Raw genomic sequence first — 24,534 nt, 5'->3', positions numbered from 1 at the left:
CACGTGCCCTACACCGTACACTGCGTGTCGTGGTGCGTGGCGGCTGGCGTTTGTGCTCGCGTGTACGTACGGCTGGCGTGTGTGATCCACGGCCATGTATTACGTGTGTCCGTGAATCTGCCTTGGGGGGGGCCTTTCCTCCCCGGGAGACCCCCACAGTCTCCCCCCATCCCCCCCGGGTGCCAGGGCAGGGGCAGGAGGGGCCACCCTGTCGGCCCTGCCTGCTGCCACGTTTAAGGTTAGGGGGAGGGGAGGGCAGAGTCCCTGTCACTTGTGTCTGAGGAGGCCCCCTACCATCATTCAACTTCTGGCGTGTCTTAATTAAGCTGTTTTGTAAAATGTCTTCTGTCCCTGGGTAAAATGGAAAAAAAAACCCTGACGTCAGACGATAAAATTGGATATGAATCAGACCCTTTTAATAACATATTCCTTATTCTCAAATTTGACTTAACTTAGCTGGACTGCTACTAATAAATATGGAGGTAAGGAGATACAGACAATATCCCTCAGTTTTATACAAAACCTTAAATATTTGTATATTTTACAGAGCTACAGATCTCTTAGAACAAATATTTTGTAATGCTACCCGGTTTGACCGGCCTGCAGGCAAGCTTTGGTTGCCGGGAAGAGATGGTCCCGAAGGTGGGCTCCGCCGACCCCCCAAGAGGCCCCAGGTAGTGAGGTTACACTGTGTAATTGCACATGGCCTAGCAATACGACATGAGAAGCATAGAGAGATATATAATGGAGGAGGCGATTATAGGCTTGTTCTAATAGAAGCTCACTAACTCGCTACATATATAGTTTTCTACGTAGGTTCTGTGGTTACGCGGAAGGCAAACGTGATGGCTTGGAGCCCGCCTGGAACAGCAGTGACTGAGCTGGGCCTCTGGGATGCCCCGCCTTGAGCTGGGAGGAGTTCCTTTTCCTATTATCCAGTTCTGCTAATGCCTTAGAAGGGCTACATTACAGTACTTCCTGATTCCTCAGGGGCAGAACAAGGCCCTGGCCGGGTTGTAGCCCCGGATGGCATTGTTCTTGTCGGTTCGGTTTTTGGGACCTGCAGAATTTAATATCCCACATGCATTATTCTCCTATTCAGAATGGTTAGTAAAAAAGGCATAAGGGCAAAAGTTTGGCCTATTAATCTTGCATTTTTAGTAAAAAAAAAAATTAGGAAGCGTGTCATCGGACATTATCTCTGTAAAAAGAAGCTAAGCTCTATAGTTCTGGGTCTCTACCTACTTTGGAAATTCTGCCATGGTTTTTGTCAAGTAAATTAAGGAAGGACTCATCCAATCGGGTGCCATGTTTACAACGTCCAATCAAAGAGAGCTGCTTTGTAAGCTGAACTCGGGCTAAGACTTGTCCAACCTTAACAGACTTCAAGTATCCTGAAAGCGTTTCCCTAGAGGCCTTGGTGTGGGGGCGGGTTCCTTCCCGAGCCCTACTTTCGGAAGTTCCCGAGCTGGACGCTCATTCGGCTTAAGACACAGCGGAAGGTGGCCGGCTGCAGCTCCCAGTATTTCACGGGATTGTTGAAGAGACTGATGGCACTGTATAAGGATTTCTTCTTCTTCGTGACTGTGGGGCAGAAGTCATTGACCCCAACTCTGGTGATGTTGTTGTGATGGAGGAAGATCACCTGTTCCAAACAAGAAGACAGCTCAGTGATAGATGCCGGGGGGGGGGGTGTGAGAGGCAGCAGGAAGGCCCCCCGCGTCTGGGAGGCCCCCAGAGCTGAGATAGGAGGGAGGGAGGGAGGGCCAGAGAGGGAGGAGCACAGGTGGGAGCCCGATTGTGCTGTGGGCCTGGGGAAGCCTTGTGGGCTCCTTGAATAGGCAGTGGATGGGTGACTGACGCTCCCCACCAGCATCCTCTTTGGTATAGACGACACTCAGCCAGCCAAGAGGGAGGATTAGCTTGCTGGGCTGGGGTGGGAAGAGCTCCCACTGAGGCTCCTGGATTCTGCTCTATGGGCAGGGCCTCGGGGGTCTGGGGGGGGGAGATTGGGGGCTCTCCATGAGGGTAGCATGAGCCCCCTCATATTCTGATCATTGTATTTCACTAGAATTGGTTCCCTTTGGATTCCTTGCGATTGTAAAGAGCTCAAGGCTTGTCAGGGGCTCTGAACCCCAGTTCTTAGGAGTGGAACCGGGAAGGAAATGAAGGCAATAGTAGAGGTGTCCATGGCCCTCAGAGCGGCAGCTGAGCGGGAATTCCATTAAAATTAGATAGGAAGTGAAACTTTCTCCCCAAGAAGCAGGTGCTGCCAGCCACGCCAGGTGGGAGTGAAGGCAGGGCCCTGAGAACAGGCTGCCCCACAGCAGGCGACCCTGCCGCCCCCGGCAGCCTCATTTCTTAGAGACCCTCAGGCCAGCCCCAGCTGACCTCGGACTTGCGGGAGAGGAGGTCCTGGGCGTGGGATACCCGCCTGGGCTCTCGGAGCCCCACTGCGGATTCAGTGCCGTCCCTGCCTTCGCAACTCCCAGCGTCTGCCCATCCAGCCCTGTCCTCGCCCCGCTGGCCATTCCCCACTCGCTGCCCCAGAGTCCTTATCCCTGTCCCTGGCCTGCAGGCCCGCTCTGTATCCCCACATGCCTGTGACTAGGCTATTTCTTGGGTGAGATAAGAGTGAACAGCAGCGTCCCAGGCTGCAGAGGGCCCTGAGACTTTGGCCACTTGGGGACTTTGGAGAGAAGCCAGACCGGAGGGCCCGGGATAGAAGCCTCTTTGAGGAGTTTGGCAACAGGGGCAGAACAGGCCGGGGAGGGAGCGGGGAGGTGAGGGGCTGGGGGAGGCTGAAGGGGACGGTCTGCTGGAGGAGAAGGGAGGGGACCCTGGCAGGGAGGGAGGGGGCTATGGCAATGACTGTGGCAGGGACAGAGGGAGGGGACCGTGGCAGGGAGGGAGGGGGCCAGGCAGTGGCTCCCCATTGGCCAACCTCACCTGGAGGTATTTCAGGTCCTGCAGGCCAGGGGGCACCTTTTTCAGCTTGTTTTTCTCCAGGTGGATTTCCCTCACGTGCGGGATGTTTGCCAGGCTGCCGTTCTCGATGTCCTTGATCTTGTTATTCCCGAGGCCCAGCCTGAAAGGGAGGACAGAAAGAAGGTGGCACTCGTTCCCATGGCTTGGGCCAGCCCGGGATTAGCCAAACGCGTGGCTTTTCCGGGCCTATCACTGAACATTCAGTGACACCTTTTCCTCACCCCGATAAGTGTTTCATTTTGGTGTCTACCGGTCCTAACCGTGGGTAAAGTCTCCCTTGGAAGGGGGCCACGCCATGAGCGCGCCCCCCCCCCCCACTGCGTCTTCCACCCAGTGATGCAGGGAACGCCCCCCCCCCCCCCCCAGCAGCCCCAAGTTGGCCAGAGGGGCCCTGCTGTCCCATCGGGTGGGCGTCTGGCGGGCTCTTCCGCTTCCCACTTCTCACCTCGCCGGGGCTTTTACCTTTGCAGGTCTTTGTACCGCTTAAAATCCTCCAGCTCCACGGTGGAGATTTTGTTGTCGTCCAAGTGAAGCTCCAGCAGAGAGGACGGGAGGCCTGTTGGGGAGGAAGGAGAAAGGCCCTGGGTCTGAGCCTGGGGCTGGGGGCTCACGCCCCCCTTTCCCTTTAGAAAGTCCCCCCCCCCCCGACTGCTCCGCCTCATCTTCCACCTCTTTGCCTTTGCTGTCCCCTTGGCCTCCCTTATGCCTAGGACTACACGGCCTCCCAGATCTTCCCCCATTCTGTGATGAGGAAGAGGAGGAGGAGGAAGCATTGCTATAGAACCAAGATTTCCAGACTGTTTGGCAAATATGATCGCTTTGATTCTCACAACACCCCACGAGGATGCTTGGGCAGCCAGAGTTAAGTGACTTGCCCAGGGTCCCCCAGCTGGTGAAGGTGGGAGGCCGCGGAGCTTCTGGATGCACCGTGCCATCACCTCGGTGCCCAGGAGCCCCGCTGGGGAGAGGGGGAGGAGAAGGCACAGAGAGGGTCGTGTTAGCGACGGCAGAGCCAGGCTTGCTCTGCATGTTGGAGACAAGCAGACTGAAAGGTAATCAATGGTGGGAACTCCGAGCATCTGGCTCCACGTTGCTGGGAAAGGCAGATTAGAGGAAGGGCCCCAAGGCCTTGGTCCTGTTCTGTGAGTGAGGTCCCCCTTTTCCCCTGGCGGGGTCGGGCCTGAGCCCCACACTCGCTGACCCCGGCCGCGGTGCCTGCTGGGACCACTCTGCAACGGTTTCAAAGCATGATTGTGGCACTCACGGCTGTCCGGAACTGGAGCGTTGTGGGCAAGGCCCTGGCTGGCGGTTCTTAGTGTGGGGAAGCCCACAGAGCTGCGTCAGGAACCAGGAGACGGCCCGAGTCCTGCGACTTGTGCCGTGGGAGACTGTTCTTGATTGAAGGGCCTGGCGCCCTTCTCGTATTTTAAGGGCAGGAGGGACCAGTGAGTGAGTGAAGTCTTTGCCTGGCATTCGAGGTGTTTGGGCCCCGGTATTTCCCTGCAGGTGGCGGGGATGAGCCTGGCCCCCAGAGCCCCTGACTCTGGGTCATCGGCTTGGTTATAGGGCTGAGCCTTTCTTGTGTCCGTTGCCCCAACCCCGTGCCTCCTGGTGGCGGGAGGTGCGTCATGTCTGGCGCTCCGTGACCCCCTTGGGGAGGCAGAGACCGGGGAGCGGTGATTTCCGTCTAAGCTAAGGTGGGACTGTTTGCTGGGTGCCGCCCGTCCCAGGGAGAGCACGCCGGGGGGGCTCGTGGGGCGCTAGGAAAGACGTCCCTCTGTCCGGCCGGGGGCTGCGGAGCAGGGGCCGCAGGCAGCCAGACCCGGCACCGAATGCAGCCTCCCAGGCAGCGGCAGGTCATCCCTGGCCGCCTCCATTTTCTCCCTGCACAACAAGCACCTCCCTCCGAGCCAGGGTTGAAGCTCATCTGAGACTCTGTGTGCAAGGGCTCGGCCCGGGGCCCGGTGCGGAACCGGAGCTTGATAATGTGGCTTCCCACCTTGTTGCCAAGGCCAAAGCGGCCCTGAAGTGCCGATGTCCTCCTCGCAGCGGCGTCGTTGCCTCCCTCTGCCTCCCGGGGCTGGCCTAAGTAAAAGCTCGGTGGTTGCTCCTTGACCTCACCATTGCCTGTTTCTTTGGGGCCCTTCCCTGCTGGGCCTGGGGGAGGAAGGAAAGCCCCGAGAGAGTGTGTGCTCCTGGGGAGCCCGTGGGGAGCACGAAGGAGCCTGCCGGAGTCACTGGGGAGGCTGGGCCGCCCCCCCCCCCCCAGCCTCCTTAAGTCAGCTTTTGGCCCTGTGTGGGGCCCGGCAGCCCCCACCCCCGCGGCTGCTCCCTTTATAAAAAACAGGCCGCGGCGGGCGGTCTGGGAAGCCGGGTGCAGGACGGTCTCCGGGTTAGCCGATACCGCTGTTTCTGACGAGATCTCCAGAGCGCAGCCTCGGCCCCGGCCCAGCGGGGCCCATCCCTCCTTCCACCCGCAGATGCGTCCGGGGGGGGGGGGAGGGGGGGAGGTTTGGAAGGGACGGAGCCTCTGTTCTGCTGAACAGCGTCGGGCTCGGCCAGGAACAGGGCTTGTGGCTGTGGGCTGGAGACTGGAAAAGCGATCGAGCGTCCAGAGTGTCTCATTTGGGCTTTACTGCCCAGGCGTGTTCCAGAAACACGGATGGCGGCCTTCTGTGTCTGTTCCCATCAGCTCTGTCCCGCTGCCCGTGGGGTCTCGTTAGTGTTGGAAAATTCCATGGAAAAAACGAGTGTAAAAAGCCACAGATGGTAAAGCTCTCGTAGCACGATGAAGTGCTACAAGTCAGAGTGAAACAGCTCTGCAGATTTGGGTGGCTGCTCGGCCGGGGAGCAGCCCCAGGTTACCCCGGCTGCTCTGCGGTGACCTTGTGCCTTCCCATTGGCTGGGAGAGCCTGGCGAGCAAGGCCGGAGTGTCCCTAGCATTAGCAGAAACTCTGGCATACAGCGGGTGCTTAATCATTGCCTAGCGACCAGATGGTTAAGAATCCCTTGCTCTTGATCTCCAGCCCCAATGGCAGAGGGCTCAGTAGTAGTGAAGGCTCCCAGAAGCCCATGAGGGTCCGGAAGCTCCCCAGGGTCTCTGAGGCTGGCAGCTCCCAAGGCTTCCCCGGGCACACATGCCTGAGGAATTGTCACAGCTGCCTAGAAGTCCTTGGAAGAAGCCGGTGTGTGTGTGTGAGAGAGTGTGTGTGTGCAGTTTGTGGGTGTGTGTGTGTGAGTGAGTGTGTGCAGTTTGTGGGGGGTGTGTGTGAGAGTGTGTGTGTGTGAGTGTGAGAGTGTGTGTGTGAATGTGTGTGTGAGTGTGTGTGTATGTGTATGTGAGAGAATGTGTGTGAGTGTGTGTAGTTTGTGGGTGAGTGTGGGTGAGTGTGTGTGAGAGTGTGTGAGTGTGTGGGTGAGTGTGTGTGTGCAGTTTGTGGGTGTGTGTGGTTTGTGTGTGTGCAGTTTGTGTGCAAGTATGTACATGAGTGTGTGTGTGTGTGGGGGTGCAAGCTTGTTGGGCCCCAGCTCTCCCGGAGTGTGGCAGCCCCACCCTTCAGCTTGTTCTGGTGCCAGACTGCCCAAAAGCTCAGAAGGGGAAGCCGGGTCCCCGCATTTTTGGGGGGCCGGGGGGGAACCCCAGAGCCCCAATGGCTCTCCTTGAGCCCTGTCACCATCAGGGAGGCAACAGCGAGTTTCCAGAGCTTTCCAAGCCCAGCCCTAAGAGCTTCAGGCAGAGCTTGGGTCAGTGGCCCGGCCTTTCCCGCCAGACTTCTGACGTCGCCTTCAAACCTTCCCCATAATTGGGAAAAAGAAACCTTCAATTCAGAGTCACCTTGGACACTGGAAGAGAAGGGCGTGGGTGGGGGGAGGGAGTCACAGCCAGGGGTCAGTTCTTCGGCCCTGGCTCCTGGACCGGGGGCCCAGGAGGCCATTTCCTTCCCAGGGAACGGGGGCGGCTTCGGCATTTTCTGTATCCGTTTCTAGGCCTTGTGAAGCCCTTTATTTTTGCATTTTTGTCCCCTGCTCATTTCTTATCTGGAAACTTGTATAGGTGCTGAGGCCCCCTGTGGGGGTTGCATTTGTGTGGTACTTTCTGCACTAAGAAATTCTGAGATTTCTTGGACACCAGAGGGGGATACTGTGACTTGGCCTCGTGCCTCAGTTTCCTCATCTGTAAAATGAGCCGGAGTAGGGCATGGCCAACCACTCCACTGTCTCTGCCGAGAGAACCCCACGTGGGGGTCGCAGAGTCGCACCCGGCCGAAGCGACTGAACCACAGGTTGGTGAGACTTACCTGGGAAGATTTTCCTAAGTAAACTCACCAAGTGGGGGAAGAACAGGGTCCTTTGGAGCAGACCCTACGGTCGAGCCCCAAGCCCAGATCAGCCTTGGGGCCTCCTGGGCCTCTCTGCTCTGAGTCCAGCAGGAGCCCGGCTGCTGATAGCCCCTCTTGGCCAGCCCTCTTCTCCCATGAAGCCCTCCCCATTGCTCTTATCCTGAGGTCTTCCCAGCCAGCATGGAGGCTGGAGGCCCCCTCGGCCTCCAGCAAGAACAGCCTTTACATCTGCTTCTTCTCCTGCCTCTCCGTCCCTCCCTCCCACAGGCTGGGCATGAGCAGGTGCCCGTGCTGGCTGCCGCCCCTCCCAGACGCATCGGCGGCGCGTGATTGGCCCGCACGCACCTTTGGGGACGGAGGTCAGCTTTGCGTCCGCAATCCGGATGTGGAAGACTGTCACTCCCTCAAAGGCTGCGGGATCGATGCCATCGTTCTCCAGCGGGTTGGCACTCATTTCTAGGAAGCAGAAAGCCCCTCACTAACAGATATTGGGAGGGGAGCCCCTGGTCTCCCCCCGCCTGTGTCAGAGCCCCTTCTGCTACCCACTTGGCCGGCTTCCCTGAGCCTGGGCAGGGAGGCCCCCAGGAGCAGCTCAGAAGCCCCAGACCCGGTCCTTGGGATGTCTGTCCCACACCGCCTTCTCCCATGGTCCTTCGGGCTCTGATGCATGCTGGGAGAGCAGTGCTGGCTGCTGGGCCTCAGGGCTCCCGCCTTTATGCGGGTGCCATTGTTTGCCTTTAGGGATGAGGAAGGGGCTACTCCTCCTGCCTTTGATTCTTCTGCACTGGAGCCTTGGGCAAGTAAATCCCTGATCCTCCTTCTCATCTGTCAAATGGAGCTAATGGCATCTCTGAACCCAGCCTCTGAACCCAGGGCCAGGTTTAAAATGTGCCCCCCATACTCGAGAGCAGAGACCCGCCTTTGCATCCTTAGCCCCTGGCACAGAGCCTGGCATGCGGTAGTAGCTTACTAAATGCGTGTTGATCGACTGACGTGAAAATCTTAAAAACAAGCACTTGAAGTGCAGGCTCACTGCCCAGGTGTGGGACTGCCAAGGGCCAGGCTGGTGCCCAGGGCCGAGGGGCACTGAGCGCAGCCTGCCCAGCCAGCCTCTTGGGTGGTGCTGCTATTCCCTGTCTCGTTTTGGCGATCTTTGTTGCAGCTGTCGCCACCAGCCTTGTTCTATAAGCCGAAATGTGCAAGTCATTGATCCTGAGCAGTGCAAACCTGGGGTCTAAGAGGGGGCCTGATGCTTTTCCAATGAAAATTAGAGGGAGCTTGTAAAAATAGGATCCAGGAGATTTTCCTGCAGGCATTCTGCACGGCCTGGCAGCTGAGCTCCGACCAGGGAGGTAAATAAGGGGGAGGGAGAATTTTATAGACTTTAGAGCTGCTCCTAGGAAATCAGTAAGCCTTGATTAAGCACCTACTGTGTACTTGGGGCTAGGGATAGGATGTCAGTTCCCACCCTCATCTTCATCAACAAAAGGGCAACAGATTTTTTAAACAGTGCCTCTGTATGCCAGTAAGCGAGGAGCCCATCTGAGGTCCTGGCTACATCCTGATGGCCCCGTCTGAGGTCCTGGCTACATCCTCATGGCCCCGTTTGAGGTCCTGGCTACATCCTGATGCCCCCGTCTGAGGTGCATCCCCATGGCCCCATCTGAGGTCCTGGCTATGTCCTGATGTGCAGCCAGGGGCGAGGGGGTGGCCACATGGCTATGCTTAAGCTCAATGCCCCAAATTCCCAAGCACAAATAACCAGTAGTCAGATGTATTTTGCAAATAAGTTAATGTATTTGTTTTCTATTCTGCAAATATTTTTTGAATTAATTCATGGATAAGCAAATTTTTTCTCACAAATTAGATAAACAGTCTAGGAAATGGATTCCAGACATTTTCCCTTTCGCTCTGCCTTAAAAAAAACAAGCAGAACTTGCTCGACTTAAGGTGGAGGCCCTTGGTTGTTTTTCAGGTTTCTCTGCAGTCAGAAATGGCTGGATGCTTGTGGTTCGATTAAGCTGGAGATAAGTCTGGTGTAGGATGCCGGGCAGCCGGCCGGGAAGGGCCTTGGGCACCTTCCGCCCCTCCAGTCTGCTCTTACTGTCACTGGGTTCTGAGTCTCCCTCAAGCTCCCTGAGAACACTTTCCAGCCTTGCTGGATTTGGGAGGCCATAAAATCAGGCCCTTATTGTTTGGATCAGAGTCCATCAGATCCTCGTGCTTAAAATGCTGCCCCTAATCAGCTTGCTTTATCACTGGAAGAAAGTGCCTCCTCCATAAAAAACACCAGTCTGAGCACCCGTTTGACCATTTTCGAAGTCAATAATCTGACATTTGGTAACAGTTAAAGAGTTTCACATATGGAAGAACTTACCCAAGACGTGTAAAGCATTCATTCCTTTGAACGTCTCCTTTTGTATTTTCTTAACTTTGTTGTCGTGAATCCTGAGTTCTGCCAATGACTTGGGAAGGTTTATGGGAATCTCGGTGAGCAGGTTGTGGGACAGGTAGAGCCTTCGAAGCTTCTTGACGGGCAGAAAGGCTTTGGGATGGATCTTGGTTAACTTGTTGTTGTTTAGCATGAGGCCCTGGAAGAAGGAAGCAGAATGGCCCATTATTAGGCGGGGGCTCTGGGCATCCGGGGTCCGGTCTGAAGTAAGGGGATTTCGGAGCCCACAGCCTTCATCTGGCTTTTAAGCTCAGTGGCAGTCAGTCCCCTTGTCTGGAGATGGCCTGTAAGACCATCGGGCTGCACCCTCCGTCCCTCACTTGAAACTTGGCAAAGACGACGTCTAGGATTAGAGGGGGTTCCCTGGAAACTAGAATAAAAAGCAGCGTCTGAACACTGCAGGGCAGCCGAGCCTTCAGGGAAGGGAAACCTTCCCACCGGGAGAACGTCCCCTCTACAGCCCACCCCTGGGGCTCAGGACTCCCCGAAGGAAAACTGACTCTACCTTCTGGGATTCCCAGTCTCCTGTTGTCCTTCCCCATGACTGGTTAGCTGGGGATCTGGAGGAGTCTAAAGGGGTTTCTTGTTCAAGGATAGGTGTGACCGGCCAGACAAAGCGCCCCTGCGGCTCATTTTTGCATCTCCTTCCTCTGGTACTCACCCTGCTCCCCTGAGGGGGATCCATCAGGATAACAGAGACCCAGGTCTTTAATTTTTACATGAATGAGGGATAAGTGGGTATATTCTGGAGTGCAAAAAAACGGTGGAAAGTGGCCAATGGCTATTTCTATTACTGCTGGAAAGGGGGTGATGTCCACCAGAACCCACTATCACTATCTCCGAGAATGCTTAGGCCAAGGCTGCTTTTCCTGGCCATCGAATCTCAATTTGGGCTGTGTCCTTGAAGCTTCTAACCACGCTTCTCACGTGCCTAGAGCAGTGCCTGGCACCTCAGAGACACCCAAAAATATATTACAAACTGAAAGCGCCCTGGGGCCCTCCCGCGAGGCCTTAGCACGTGCACAGGACTGAGTTATAACGACCCAGATTAAAGCAGTCCCACAATGGGACCACGCCTTGACTAACAAGGGAAGCAGTCAGCTGGTCAAAAAATAGTCTTTGTAGCAAATATATCCACTAAAGGCTTGGCATCTAAGATAATGGAGACGAAGAACAGAGACAGAAATGGCGCCCCCCAGGAGGAAAGCATTAAAAGGCTTCAAAGAGCAGGGCAGTCGCAGTCTGTTAACTGCCCGGAAAGAAGGCTTCGGATTGCTCCTAAGGAGGGAAATGCAAATGGGAGCAACTCGGAAGTTTCATCTCACCCCCTGCAGACTGGCAATGACTAAACGTGGGAACAGTTGGCCTTTGCGCACCTGTGGAAAGACAGGGACGCCGGTGCATTGTTGGTGAAGCTGTGAAAGAACACAATCGTCTGAAAAAGCACTTTGGAGTTAGTCAAATGAGGTAAAAGGTTCAGTCCCTTAGCCCCAGAGATTCCCCTGCCAGGCCTGGGCCCCGGAAAGAAAGCTTTTGTATCCACCACAATAATTCCAATGGTGTTTGTTGGAGCTGGAACTGGAAACTCTCAGTTGGGTAATGGCTGAACAATCTGTCATCTGGGAGTGTGATGGAGTCTGCTCGTGCTGGGAGAAGCAGCGTGTGAGGCTCCGGAGGAGCCTGGAGAGATTTACATGCAAGCCCGGCTGCAAAGTGCAGGGAGCAGAACCAGGAGAATCCTCCCAGCAGCGAGAGCCACAGCGAGCGACTGCAGGTTAGCTCTGGGGAACAAATTTGTCCCTCCCCCCCTTTTTAATTTGTCTTTTCCTTGAGAATGGGAATTCCCTGTGAGGGAAGAAGGGAATGTCTCCCACCCCCAAGGAGCGGGTTCTTGGGGGGAAGACAAGGACCTTTAATGGTGTCTATCACAGTCAGTTAAAGGGAATACATGTGGACAAATAAATGCACAGGGCAGAAGGAGGGTGCCGGCAGGGTTACCTAGAAGGGGCTGTGGTGTTTGAGAGCTCCGGGTTGCTGCCGAGAGGGGCTACCGCAGGCCTGCCGTGGAGCTGGGAGATGGAGCGTGCAAAGAGGGGATGGCTCATTTGGCCGCCTGGAGAGGGGTGGTGTCCAGCAGCCTCAGAGCCGGTGGGGCCCCATCGCCACTGGGCTTATGTGAGTGAGGAGGCCCTTCCCATTCTTCTACAGACTACTGAAATGTCTTCTCGAGAAGCCACAGATTGGGAAAGACTTGGTCGGATTTCCAGGCTACATTAGCATTGGCCCCCATTCGTCATTCCGGAGCGGCGAGACTCCCCGCCAGGACCCCAAGCAGCAAATCCTCAGGAAGCTCAGCCACCTGAGGACAAGCGGAAGGTGCTTTGGGGGCCCATGGGGTCTGATTTTCCTTGTTGCTGCACCTTGATTTTTGAGGTCCGCTTGCTTAACCCAGCAGCCACCCTCCCGTTGCTGCCGGGGGCTCTCCTGGGGCCGCACGGGCCCTTTGATCACTGAGCTCGCTCCATTCCTTGGCCGTCCTCCTGGGGTTGAGTTACCACTAATGAGCTCAGCAAATGCAGAATTACTCAGAGGTTAACCCTCTAGCCCTCATATCTGTCGGCCAAGGAGCATCCACACCCCTGCGTCTTTCTCCCCTTTTCGGCTGCGAGACAGCCCAGAAGCCACTGGCTAACCGGTTGATAGAACTGGATAAGGAGAGGCTTGTTGATAAGCCTCTGAGTGAAAGCCTGCTGTGGAAGGGCAGTGAGGGGCCACCTGAAAGCAGGGCTCAGCTGAGGGTTTTTGTGGCCCTGTCTCACCTTCCCAGACAGAGTTTGCTGTGACTCTCTGGGCCCCGGATAAGTTCTGGTCCGGGGCCAGTTCGCACATGATGTCCTGTGCCTGCTTTGCTCTGCTCAGCCTGGTTGGAGGGACATAAAAGGGAGAACAAGGAATGTCGTTTGGAGAAAGGGTTCCTGCCTGGCACCCGCAGTGCTGCCTAAGCATGTCGGCCTGGCACGCTGTCCCTGGCTCCACTCGGCTGTCAGTGTTTCATTGACGGGGAACTGCCAAAAATGGAAGCCAAGCCGGAGTCCCAGATTTCATCATTAAAAAATAATGTGGGTGTGCAGCAAAACCAGCAATGGGAAAGTGCAGCCTTCCACCAAAGGGAGGCTAATCTTTTGGGAAAGTGGCTGGAAAACAGGGCTCCCAGTCACGGGCTCCAGTGGTTGTCTGCTCCCGGGGAAGCAAACCCTATGCCCTTAGAAGCCCCGGAAAGGGAGACCATGGGTTGGGGGACTGAACACCCATCCTGCCCTTGGGGTCCTTGCTCTGAGCACCCTTTAAAGACTCTCAGCCACAGTAAGAGTAACTCATAATTTACATAGTATCTATCTACTGTGTGCCAAGCTTTGTACGAAGCGCTTTGTGGTGATTACCTCACTTCGTCCCCACAACCACCCTGGGAGATGGGTGCTATGTAATTACCCATCTGGCAGCTGGAGAAACGTAGGTGAACGAGGTTACCGAGCGGGGCAGTGTCTGAGTCGGATCCTCCGGGCTCAAGACCTAGCTCCGTCTCATCTCCGTGCACCTCCTTGCCCCCCTTATGAATGCAGTCACCAAAAATCACTCCGAGCTGGGGGGCCACGGATTTCACCGGCAACCGAGGGGACCCAGGACACAAGCACGGCAAAGAACGCCTCAGCTAGACCTGCCCACTTACTGAACCCAGAGGCCCCGACAGATGTGAGCCCCCTCCCTCGGGGCACCTCAGCCATCTCCAGCTATCCTGCCTTCATTTCACTAAGCCTCCTGTGCCTTCTTGGGGAAGAGAGGCAAAGAAGAGAACTGGATGATAATGGGATTAGATAGATTGGGAGCTGATTAGATGAGACAAGTTTAAAGATTCTGAAGGGCCACCCTAGGGAAGACGGATCTAAGTGTTCTATTGGACCTGGGAAGGGGGTTGGTTACAAATATGCAAATTAGGGGATACTTTGGACCCTGAGAGCTTTCCAGATGGGCCTGAGCTTTCTGGAGGGGGCTCCTTTCTCCAAAGACACCCACTTTGGCCGGGGTATTATGGGGGGGGGTTCCTTTTTGGTCTGGTTTAGATTAGAGGTTCTCAACTGGCCTCTTCTGTTGTTCCCTGCTGGTTCAGCCATTGGATTTTTCATAGATATTAGTCACCCCAAAAAAACCTATTTGTTCATTATGATGATGAAGAGCACTTCAAACTCTGAGAAGGAGCCAGTCTATGTGTATATGTGAATGGATGGATGGGTGGGTGGATGTTGAATGGATGGGTGGATGGATGGGTGGGTGAATGGATGGATGCATGGGTAGGTGGATGAATGGCTGTAGGATAGATAGGTAGATGGATGGTTAGTTGGGTGGATGGATGGGTGGATGGTTAGATGGGAGGCTGGGTGGAAGGGTAAGTGGATGAATGGATGGATGCATGGATGGGTGGATGGGTGGGTGGATAGATGGCTAGGTAGATTAAATTAAACATTATTCCATTATATACACACACATATTCAATTAAACATCTTAAAAATATGAAGATAGTCTCTTACATAAAGGGAAGTGAGTCCTTTAAAGTCATTCTCTTTGATCTCCTTGATTTTATTGTTTTGAAGATCTATCAATCTGGTATCAAATGGGATGTTGTTTGGGATCGATGTCAAACCTGAGTAATAGATAGACAAACGGGTCACATGGCAGAAAACCACCCCCACCCCCAGAGGGGTGCCTCCCAGTCCTCCTTGAACCCAAAGCCCCCCTGCTGGTCCAAGGACCAGCCATGCTGTCCAAAGGCAGATTGGAACCTCCCCGGGGAGGGAGCCCTCGCAGGGATTAAATCCCAGAGCTCTGACGGCGTGGCCACTGGCGTTCATGACCTTGCGTATTGGGGTTCCCCTGAGCTCTGTTAGTTAGGGCCCTGCTGCTGGTGCTTTGGCTCAGACACACTTTCCTTGCCGGCTATGGCCAGGCAAACCAGGAATAGAGGGAAAAGCTTCCCTGGTCTGTGGGATCAGGGGGTAGGCAGGGATTAGTGTCTGTGAAGGGGAGGCCAAGACAGGAAAGCTCATGGGAGGAATGAGATTCGAAGTTGGCTCTGAAGGCCACATAGGCCCCAGGGAATGATGGGGGAGGCAGCCTGGGCCGCAGATGGCATTCTGCTCACGAAGGGTGTGCGCTTCCCACGTTCTGGCTAGCAGCTTGACTTGGTCCAGTGGGACTGGCTGGGAAGAGGACGGAGGGCACCATGATTCCCGGATCCTCACCCCAGCACCCCCACTTCCTATGGGACCTCATCCCCTAGTGTAGCTTTTCTCTCCCTTTTGCTGGCTCCTTTCCCTCCACCTCCAGTCATCCTAGGCAATCAATATTCACTCTACTTCCCACCTTCCCTGTCTCACTCCTGCCCTTCCCAGCAAAACTTCTGGAAAGTAACATCTGGGCATTGCCTGCAGCTCCTCCTCCCCACTCGGGATTGAAATCTCCCTCCGGGCCCTGCCATTTTCCTGAAATCTCCTTCCAGCATCACCAGCTGCCAGTGTTGGGCTGCCTAATACTGCTCGTCATCTTCTTTTTAGGTTTGGAGGAGTTTTTAGTGTGGTCCTGGGCCCTGTCCCCACCCATAGTGCACTGCTAGCACATAGTAGGCTTTTTAAAACAATATCGAATTCATGCTAGCACACAGTAGGCTTTTAAAAGCAATATTGGATTCATGCTAGCACACAGTAGGCTTTTAAAAGCAATATCAGATTTGTGCTAGCACACAGTAGGCTTTTAAAAGCAATATCGGATTCCTACCGAAATTCAATTACAGCAAAACAATCGGAATATCCTTGGAGTGTTTGGAAGTTCTTCTCCCTGTGCTCCAAGCTGAACATTGAACTTCAAAAAAGTGCACAAACATTAAGTATCCACTCCAAATGGGACACCGGGAATACAAAGCTAAAAGCCAGTTAATCTTTCCCCCACAGCTTAGCTGCCCAGTAAAGGCAGGGGGGAGACAGCCATCTGAGATGGGAGGAGCCTGGCTTGGGCTGACTTGGCTGCTCTGTGGGAGGTGCCACCTGCGCGGTGTTTGGAAGGAACCCGGGGACCCTGCGAGGAGGAAGGGCATGCCAGGCAGGACACAGCTCGGGCAAAGACCCAGAGGTGGGACGATGTAGATTTCTTACCCAGGTCAGAGCAGTGGACGACCCTGGAGTAGCACTGGCATCCAAAGGGGCACGACGGGAACAGATCGAAAGGAAAGAAGGGCATGATGGGCTGCCTGGTTGGGAAGAGGGAATTCTCATCATCATCATCGTCATCATCGTCGTCGTCTGCATCCTCCATGTCCTTGAGCATCATGTTCTTGAGGGTCAGATACGAAGGGCTGGAGAAGGGTTTGGCCGAGCCCAAGGCCAGCAGCAAGAGGAGCACATATTCCTTCATGTCTGCTCCGAGGAGGCTCCGGGTCTGGAAGGAGATGGACACAGGCGAGGGGCGTTATGGGGGGTTGGGGGCTGGAGCGTTATGGGAGCAGCTGGCCGCGCCTTATTCACGTCTGCCCTTCGCCTCTAAGCCCGCCGGCTTACAACATACCCGACTCCCCTGCCCTGTGCTCCGAGCCGGGTCCCAGAGCTTCATTGCTCTCATCACTTCCCCTCAGCAGACCTCCCAGAACACTGCAGAAGCCAGTGTGTGATAGCCCAGGAAGCCCCAACCACACCCCCCTGCTCCCAGCATCCCTTCCTAGAGAAGATGAGGAGACATCCCTCAGTGTGTATAAATGACAAGATAAGTCAAAAGGTAATGGGTAGTGGGCGGAGGAAAGGAAGGCGGGGAGGGTCCAAGCAAGGTTTTCATGGGCTGGGATGGAGAGGGGAACCGGACCTATGATTCCATTGGTAGCAGGAACTCCACCGGAGCAGCTTGCCTCCCACACCAGTTAGATTCCACAAGGGAGCAGAAGCTGCAGCTGCCAGAAGCCCCGTTCATCTTTGCCTAAAGCTCGGGCTCAGTCCGAATACCTTTCTGTTCCCTTGACATGACCCAGGCCCTTCTCCTCCTCCGTTTCTTCCCTAGGCCCAGGTCACATCTGTCCCAGAGCCCCACACTCACTGCTATATGAGCTCTAGAGGGTGTTCATCCACTTGGTCATTGCTGTGTGGATGGTTAGGCCGCCCTCTTCCACGTGATGACTGATCCCTTCCCCAGGCTCTGCAGTGCTCTAAGATGTTTCAGCACAATTAGCAGTCCACCGTCACCCTGGAGGACTTTGACCTGGACTTCACCCTTCCTCTCCCTTACCCAGCGGGTGAAGCTTTTGGCAAGCACATGTTTCGCCCGACCTAGTGCTTCTGAGTGTCCCTGGGTAACGGCCACTGCTTGAGGAAGCCAGAGGGACCTGGATTTCAGAAGAGACGCTTAAAGAAAAGCGCCGATAAGGCGGTTTTGTTCTGTAAAAGCCAATACTATTTTCATCAACAAAAAGCGCTTAGCAAAGTGCCTGGGATCTAGTAGGTTCCCTTCCCCAAGTGGGATCTTCTCTCCCCTACGTCTTTCAGCGATCCATTGTTGAAATCCTCGAAAAACCTCCTTGCTCCCAGATGCCCTGGACCCCACACCGAACACTCAGGAGGAGGCAGAGCAATGGCTCTTGGGTCTTGCCCCAGCTGCTGCCTCTCCCTCCCACAGGAGCCTCACCTCCAGCCTGGCTAGACCTAGCCCGGGCCGAGGCTTGGCCCATTTCTGTCCTCGGTGCTGTTTCTGCTTCCTTCCCGAGCGCTCGGGGACTGGACATTCGTGTCTCGAATGGAGAAAACGGCTTCCACAATGGGCTTTGCTGTTTTTTCCGCTTTCTTCTGAGTGACTGGGCTGCTGGAGGGCCCTCCTTGGACGGCTCTACCCTTCCCCTGCGCTGGGAGGCTGTCCTGCCCCCCCCACCCCCGGGAGCACTTTGCAGAGAAGCTCCTACCCTGGCTCCTGCTGCCCCGGCCACCGCCTCCCTCCCGTGGGGAGATCCAGATGTTGGACGGGAGGCATTTTCTGTGCTCTTGTCACCTTGTCGGAGCTGCTGCTTCTGGGTGAAGCTGCTGGCATCAGAGTTGGTGTCACCTCCGCTGTCCATTTCCCTCCTCTGGAACCCGTCGAGCTCATCTTGCCATGTCTTTTCCCCGGGCTTTTCTCTCATCTTGGGCCTTAACTGTTCCGTTCGTGGTTCTGACGAGTCAGGGGCCCGGCAGCGGCCGACCCGGGCGTCCTCCTACGTCCAGGGAGAGGATTTCCCTCTGGTAAAGCCGTTGCTTTTGGTTGTTACTTGGTACTTTCAGGGGCCAGAGCCGGCCTTCCTACGCAGGGTGGACTCTTACTTGGGACAGGAAGTGAGTCCCCAGACTGGCTGTCACGGGCACCGGGCCCAGCCCTCCCCAGCCCTGCTCTGTGACTCTGGGGGGGCCCAGGTCACTTCTGTGTAGCCACACCCACTCAGACCCTTGTTGGGGATGTAGTGGGTGCATAATGAACGCCTCTTCATTCCTTTGTCCTGGCCTGGGGAGGCCAGTCCTGCTCCCCCGGCCTCACCCAATCACTCACTCCCTGTCGCTCGGAGCAGCCGGCTCCAGACCCCGAAAAGCCCTTTTGCCCCAAATGCTGGGATTGGGCCCCTGATAAACAGGGGTGTGCCAGGGCCTCCACGTACATTTCAGCAATTAATCATTACTTACTGTGTGCAAAGCACTTTGTAGTGGTGGGAGACCAGAAAGGGGGGAAGGGGGGAAACCATTCGTGGCCAGCCAGGAGTTTTGGGGGGAGCTTAGGGAGAAGGTGTGGAGGTGGGAGGTAGGGTGTGTGTGGAGGTGGGGTCAGGATGTGTGCAGGGTTTTGGGGAGGGAGGACAGGTGTAACTGTGGGATTGTGGGGGGCCCATGGGTGTTGGGCTGGGGGGATGGGTGTAACTAGGGATGGGGGTGAGGGGGATAGAGAACAAGGTTATTAGTGAAGGGAGTCTGGGCTCAGAACTGGACAGGGCAGGGCGGCTTCCCAGAATGCTGTGGGTGCCCCCCACCCCAAGCCTTGAAGAAAGCCCTCCGACCCCTGCAGATGGGGAGGAACGTCCCGGGCAGGCCATCAACTGTTTGGACAAGGGCGCCGTTGTCGAATCACCCCGGATGTCTGAGCCGCTGAGGTGGATGAGGAGGCTGCCCCAGCTGCGGGTAGAGGCTCCGGTGGCTCCTGTTGGGCTGCGCGGGGGCCCTCTCTGTCCCTGGGCAAAGGTGCATGTGCTAAGCTGGGTCCTAAGTGGTTCGAGGTGCCGGGCTCCATGCGAGCTGGGGGTCCCAGCAGGCCCAGCCCCTGGCCGGGACGTGTTCTCCCCTTGCCATGCAGAAAAGACAGGGGGGAAGGGGTACAGCATCACATGCTTCTATCGAGCGCCTGCTGCATGCCAAGCTCTGGACTAAATGCTTTACAAACATTAGCTCCTTGTTTTCAGAGTTCCCTGGGAGATTACGATGGCCAGCTGGGAAAGCAGAGGCAAGCAGACTTGCTTCCAGAGGGTCCGAGGCTGCATTTGGCCCCGGGGTTTCCTCGCCTCTGGACCCACACTGCCCGTGGCACCACCGGCCGGCTGCCTCCCCACTCTGGTGGTTCTCCCTGACATGGTGCAAGCGGCCACCGGAGTGTGGCAGAAGTGTGGCTGTTCCACGCCAGCTCTTGCCTTTCCCGTGGCCTGGGTCTCCCCTTCCTGGAGCAGACCTTCCTCATAGGAGGGGAAATGTTTATTCTTGCTCCTGGGAGCTCTCCAGCTGCGGGCACTGCCCAGCCTGTGCCCAGGGCCCTCCGGTACTGGTGCCTCTTTCAGGGAGTTTTGTGGAGCTCCCAGTTCTTTTGAGCCTGGAAATGTTCCTGCTCTCCAGGGCTTTCCCTGCCCAGCCCAGGGCCACTTGGCTGCAACCACTCGGTGCTGGCCCAAGGCTCTGAAGGCCTTCCAGAGCGGCAGGTGATGCATAAATGCTCCCTCCCCTCCCCAGCGGGACCGAGGGCTCCGGGCCAGGAGTCAGAACCGGACACACGGTCCTTGTTTGGCCTCTGGGGCTTGTGTTTCCTTGGGTGGGCTAGTTCGGCCAAAGACTTGGGTTCGAATGCCAGCAGTTGCACAGAGACTCTGGCTCAGCAGATCAGGGTGTTTGTGGAGCTCTGGAAGGTTTGCAAAGTGCTTTACAAGCCTTGTGTCATCTGATCTTAACAGCAGCCCTGGGAATCTATGATCCCATTTTACAGGTGAGGAAACCAAGGCAGCAGAAGCTGACTTGCTAGGAAAAGTCTGAAGCAGGATTTGAACTGGGACTGGGGCTTGGCTTCAGGGCCAGCCTCGGTGTCCCGTAGCGCCCCCCAGAGGCGAGAGCCCTCCCCTTCCAGATGCTGACTGGAGGGGCCCTCCTGCTCTGACCCAATCCAGAGGGCCTTGGAGAAGGACCCTTTGGGGACATGCAGGGCCCCAGGAGGCTTTTCCTGCCAGGAGGGGGAGGGCCCCTCCACCCCCGAGCCCATGGCCTGGGAGGCCTCGGGTCCCTTCTGCCGCCCTTGGGCATCCTGCCCAAACCTCTGCTTTTTCCCTCACTCCCAGAGGGAGCTCCAAGCGGGCCCGGGGCCTGAAGACCCCAACTTGAGTCCTGTCTCATCTATCTAGCCCCTCTGTGGCTCCCTCTGGGCCTCAATTCCCTGTTCTGGAAAATGGGCATGATAATAGCGACTCCCAGGGAGTTGTTCTGAGGGCGGTGAGATGTGTTAGGACTGTTAGCCACTCTTATCCTCATGGCTGCATGAATAGCGAACGGCCCCTGGGATCCTTTTAACTTCTCGCACTGTACAGACTCCAGAACGGAGCCGAAGGCCCTCGGGTGCCCCGGGGAGTCGGGAGTCATCCCAATCTGGCGGCTGGTCGGCAGCCATCGAAGCGCTCCTAACGGCCTCCTCCCTTCTCCTCCCCTCCGGGCTCCCTCGGAAGGAGAAGCAGGACAGCGAAAGTCCACTGAGACTGGCCCAGCATCCCAAAGGAACAGAACCGAAGGGGCTGGAGAACTCCCAGGCGGGGATGCTTTCCCTGCCAGTGCAGGCTGAGCCTTCGGCCGGGGAGCTTACTCAGCGGGTCTGGGGTCCCACGGCCGGGTTTGAGGCCCGCTCCCTGTCCTCCACAAAAAGGCTACTGGCCAACGTGCTGCTGGCCTCCAAGCCCATGTGCCGTCCAGACTCCTACAGGCGGCTCTAAATATCTGGAGACTGACCTTGCATGGGTGTCAGAGTTGAGGCTTCATTTTCAAACAGCTTAAGGCTGTGTGAGCTCCGGAAGAGGTCATTTCCCAGACCACATGGCCCCTTTCTCCTCTCCCTTCCTCCTCCAACTTTCCTTATTTGTCACCCTATCACGAAAACACCCCCGCGCTTTATTTCCCAAGCACCTTCAGAGCCTCTCGGCCGCACAGTAAACAAACCCCCCCGAAGCCTGAGGACTAGGTGCTTTTTCCCCTTGCGGTGGTTGGTTTCTCTGAGTCACTAGCCTTGGGGAACCCGATCCAGCTCCCAGCGTTTGGATCGTGGCCCGGAGCCAGGCTGCAGCCCGCGGCCCGTCTGTGGCTTCTCCCTGGGGATGCCACGCTCCGCTTGGGGCGCCCCCTTCTAGCACTGAGTCACGGACCGGCTTTCTCTCCGCACTACGGGCAAGGGGCAACGGGGCGTTTATTGTGACAACTCACGGAGATCCACGCTGATTTTACAAGATTTATAGGAAAAGATCACAGCCTCGTGGGTGAGCTTGGGCTCAACAGCCACAAGCCATTGTGAGCAGAGTCGGGCTGAGCCCTTGTCATGCCCCTTGATTACATGAAGAACAACTTAGCCTCTCCCACAGACTGTCCGAGCTGGTCTAAATCAGTGCTAATAGTTCAAAGCTTCCTGTCACAGGAAAAAGACCAAGTTGTCTCTCCAGAGACACTTCCCCATTCTCCTTTCAGTAATCAGCAACATGCCAGCCGTTATCAGCTCCTTGGAAATGGACAGATCCTCAGGATCCTTCTATTAATTTTCAAAATCTGCAATGGTCACTTTTATGACAAACTACCAGAATTCAGTAGTGAATTCTCAGGTAACCTGCTTAAAATCGATTCCCATATCTGGTGGATGTAAAGAGATTACATGTTAAACTTTTCTGTAAGTCCCAAGCAAACCAAAGCTGTTCCTTTGGCGAGGTTTGTTGTGTTTTTTAAGCACCAACAGTTTACGGTGGTTTTTGCCTTAATCACCGTGAAGGACAAACTGAGACCAAGCAGATTAGTTTCTTATCTTGAGATCATGTTCCCAAACAAATGCAGTTTTTCTCATGTCAACATTGCCTTATCGGTAAGAAAATAAACCATTTCCAACATTCTGCTGCCATCTGTCTATAGCAGAGGGACCAGGGAAGCCAGCCGCCAAGAAAACCTACCTTGTAAGGCTGGAACGGTCCTCCGACAGCCTTGTTCTCCAGCTCGCGCCGAGCTTAAGGTCACCGGAATGGGTCCGCTTCCCTGGAGGAGAGAAGAGGGGAAGGTGTTCCGGAGGCGCCTTCCCCGGTGCAGCTGGCACCCTGGGTGATACTGGAATAAACGGCTTCTCCAGATTATCCCATTTTAGTACTGAGGAGCGAGATTAAGGCTTGTTATTGCTCATATGTTTTCCATCACTGTTTGTATCGGAGCCAAAACTTCTCGTTAAACTCTAGACGTCTACTGGAAGAATCTGGAAGAAAAAAAAAAAAAAACCCTGCGATGTAATAATGCGTGGCTCCTTGCCATGAAGGATAGGGAGCTCCATTCAAGAAGTACCTGGTGGTAGGAAAACCTCCGTGACAGCTTTTTAAAGCCTCCCCACCCCAAATGGAATAAGAGTAATCATCAGGCAGCAAATACTTTTTAGCCAGATGTCTGTTCCAGTTCATGAGCCAGTCACTTTCCCTCCCGGGAGAGCCCGGGGGCTTGGCGTGTTGATCTTGGAAATCTCTGCCATCTTGAAGATTGTGGGAATGGGGGTCCAGGCAGCTCAGGTATCCGAGCAGGAGCCCCTCTGAGCCTGCCTTTGGGGGCCTTAACAACGTGCCCCAAACCCAATCCTGGGCCTTCTGGAACCCCGTCCTGCCGGCTCCTCTTTCCTTGAGGAAGGACTTGGTAGTTTCCACAGGTTTGTTAGTGCCCCATGGGCCTGTGAACTGCTCTCCGATTCAGTAGGAATGGGTGAGACTTTGGGGAGGCTCACTTGTGGGACTGCTGATGGTCTCCCCCCAATGGAGAGAATCCTTCAGATGGGCTCGTAGTGCTCTCGGATGGAGCCAGCCGTGCCCAGCCTCGACGGCAGCCGGGCAGGATGACCCTGAACGGACGAGGCAGACACGGGTCAGCTGCCTGGCCCCCTTTTTAGAGCCTTGCCTGCACAGAGCCGGCAACATGGAGTCATGGCCTGGACTCTGCTTTCTCCCAAGCTGCTTTTCCTTGGCGGAGGAGCAAAGACACCCCGAGGTGCTCCCCTAGTACCTGGACCCTGCCTGCCTCTTTCTCCTTTTGGTCTCCCCTAATTCTTTGGCCTCTCAGCCACTTGCTACCCGGTAACCCCGAATGTCTTAATGAACAAACACTGGCACCTTCTTCCTTCTGGCAAAAAGATCCCAGAGGTTTCTCTCCCAGCCCCACTGGGCTAAGAACTAGATTGCATCTTGTTAGATTCAAAGGCAAATCCAGTTTGAGCTAACATTTCATGAAGGGAAATGGTTAGTTGGTACAAATCAATAAATCCTTCAGGCAGAGATCATGCTTTCCCAGGAGAGGCCGGGAAGCAGGAGAAGGGAGCCTTAACTGCCTAAAATCAGGCTCTCAGAAATGCCTGTGCCCTAGGCAGAAGTGGGCAGCACAAGTCGCCGGATGTCTGGAAGGTCAGCACAGATGGCAGTGCCCACTCCTGGGCACATCCATGTGTTTCCATGCAGGAACTGGTAGCAAAGGGGAGCTGTCCACAGCCAAAGGTCATTTGTTCAAGAGCCCAGATGGGCAGAGTTAGCCTGTAAAGCTGGACTTCAAAAATCTTTCCATGTGCTCGCGCCAGCGCCAGCGCCTAGTTAGAAAAGAGACTTGTCTGGGGCCTTGCCAGGGTAGATGCTGCCTCGCCCCTGGACCTCAGTGACTTTTGCTGAACCACCCTTGAGGTGGCCAGTCAGCCCCTCTCTGTCTACCTTACAAGAATTCACTCCCTGCTTGTGTCTCTCGGGCTCCTCGCTGTGACCCCCTCGGCTCTGCCTCTGGCCCGACCTGGGCCCCCACCCGTGGCAGGGCCCGTGGAAACCAGATGGGAAATTCCTGGATTTGAGGCAGGAGGGGTGGAACCTCAGCGCCCCCCATGGAAAACTCAGTCCCCCTCTCTAGAGGACTTCCCCCTGCTCCTCTCCCAAGGGAAGAGACTATTCCGAGCTCCTCATGTCGGGGTCCAGGTTCTCACACGCTGTCCTCAGAGATTCTTAAGGTTGAAGAGCAATAAAACTGGCCAAACCGGCAAGAGAGAGGCGCCTGAGGAGCACCCTGATGTATTGTCTCTTCTGTGTTCTATGTGGGAAATCCTCGCCATAGCAACGTGGAAGAACCGGCATACACAGGGTGTTTCCCCCCCATGACTGTGTAATGAAGCCTTGCAAATGTGTTTTTGTGTGCATTGACATGGTCCTAAAGCAG

General features: G+C 55.6%; 2 protein-coding genes across 4 annotated transcripts in view; one reads left to right on the top strand and one right to left on the bottom strand.

The window, feature by feature from the left end:
* The window catches only part of CENPP (centromere protein P), a 121,426-nt gene that overhangs the window by 43,684 nt on the left and 53,208 nt on the right, over positions 1–24,534 (top strand). The gene's annotated exons all lie outside the window — the stretch shown is intronic.
* Positions 395–24,382, bottom strand: ASPN (asporin). 3 transcript variants are annotated; one of them, XM_031951541.1, is made up of 9 exons: positions 22,648–24,382; positions 22,269–22,561; positions 15,982–16,264; positions 14,365–14,477; positions 9,707–9,920; positions 7,675–7,785; positions 3,451–3,544; positions 2,950–3,088; positions 395–1,645 (listed from the first exon to the last, which is right to left on the bottom strand). In XM_031951541.1, the coding sequence occupies exons 3-9, from the start codon at positions 16,238–16,240 to the stop codon at positions 1,448–1,450; spliced, it is 1,128 nt and encodes a 375-aa protein (XP_031807401.1). In that variant the 5' UTR covers positions 16,241–16,264; positions 22,269–22,561; positions 22,648–24,382; the 3' UTR covers positions 395–1,447. The 3 variants fall into 3 exon arrangements, with proteins under 3 accessions (XP_031807401.1, XP_031807404.1, XP_031807409.1); XM_031951544.1 differs by lacking the exon at positions 22,648–24,382 and having other exon boundaries at positions 22,269–22,571; XM_031951549.1 differs by lacking the exons at positions 22,269–22,561; positions 22,648–24,382 and adding an exon at positions 21,073–21,588.

The sequence above is a fragment of the Sarcophilus harrisii genome, chromosome 1 (genome assembly GCF_902635505.1).
Source record: "Sarcophilus harrisii chromosome 1, mSarHar1.11, whole genome shotgun sequence".
Classification (NCBI taxonomy): Eukaryota; Metazoa; Chordata; class Mammalia; order Dasyuromorphia; family Dasyuridae; genus Sarcophilus; species Sarcophilus harrisii.
This window is presented reverse-complemented; position numbering and strand designations above follow the sequence as displayed.

Coding starts and splice junctions, on each gene's coding strand:
- ASPN (XM_031951541.1), bottom strand. CDS start 16,240: ATGAAGGAATATGTGCTCCTCTTGCTGCTGGCCTTGGGCTCGGCCAAA. Junction 7,786..9,706: donor GAATGCTTTACACGTCTTGG/GTAAGTTCTTCC, acceptor TCTGCTTCCTAG/AAATGAGTGCCAACCCGCTG. Junction 3,545..7,674: donor GCTGACCTCCGTCCCCAAAG/GTGCGTGCGGGC, acceptor CCTCCCCAACAG/GCCTCCCGTCCTCTCTGCTG.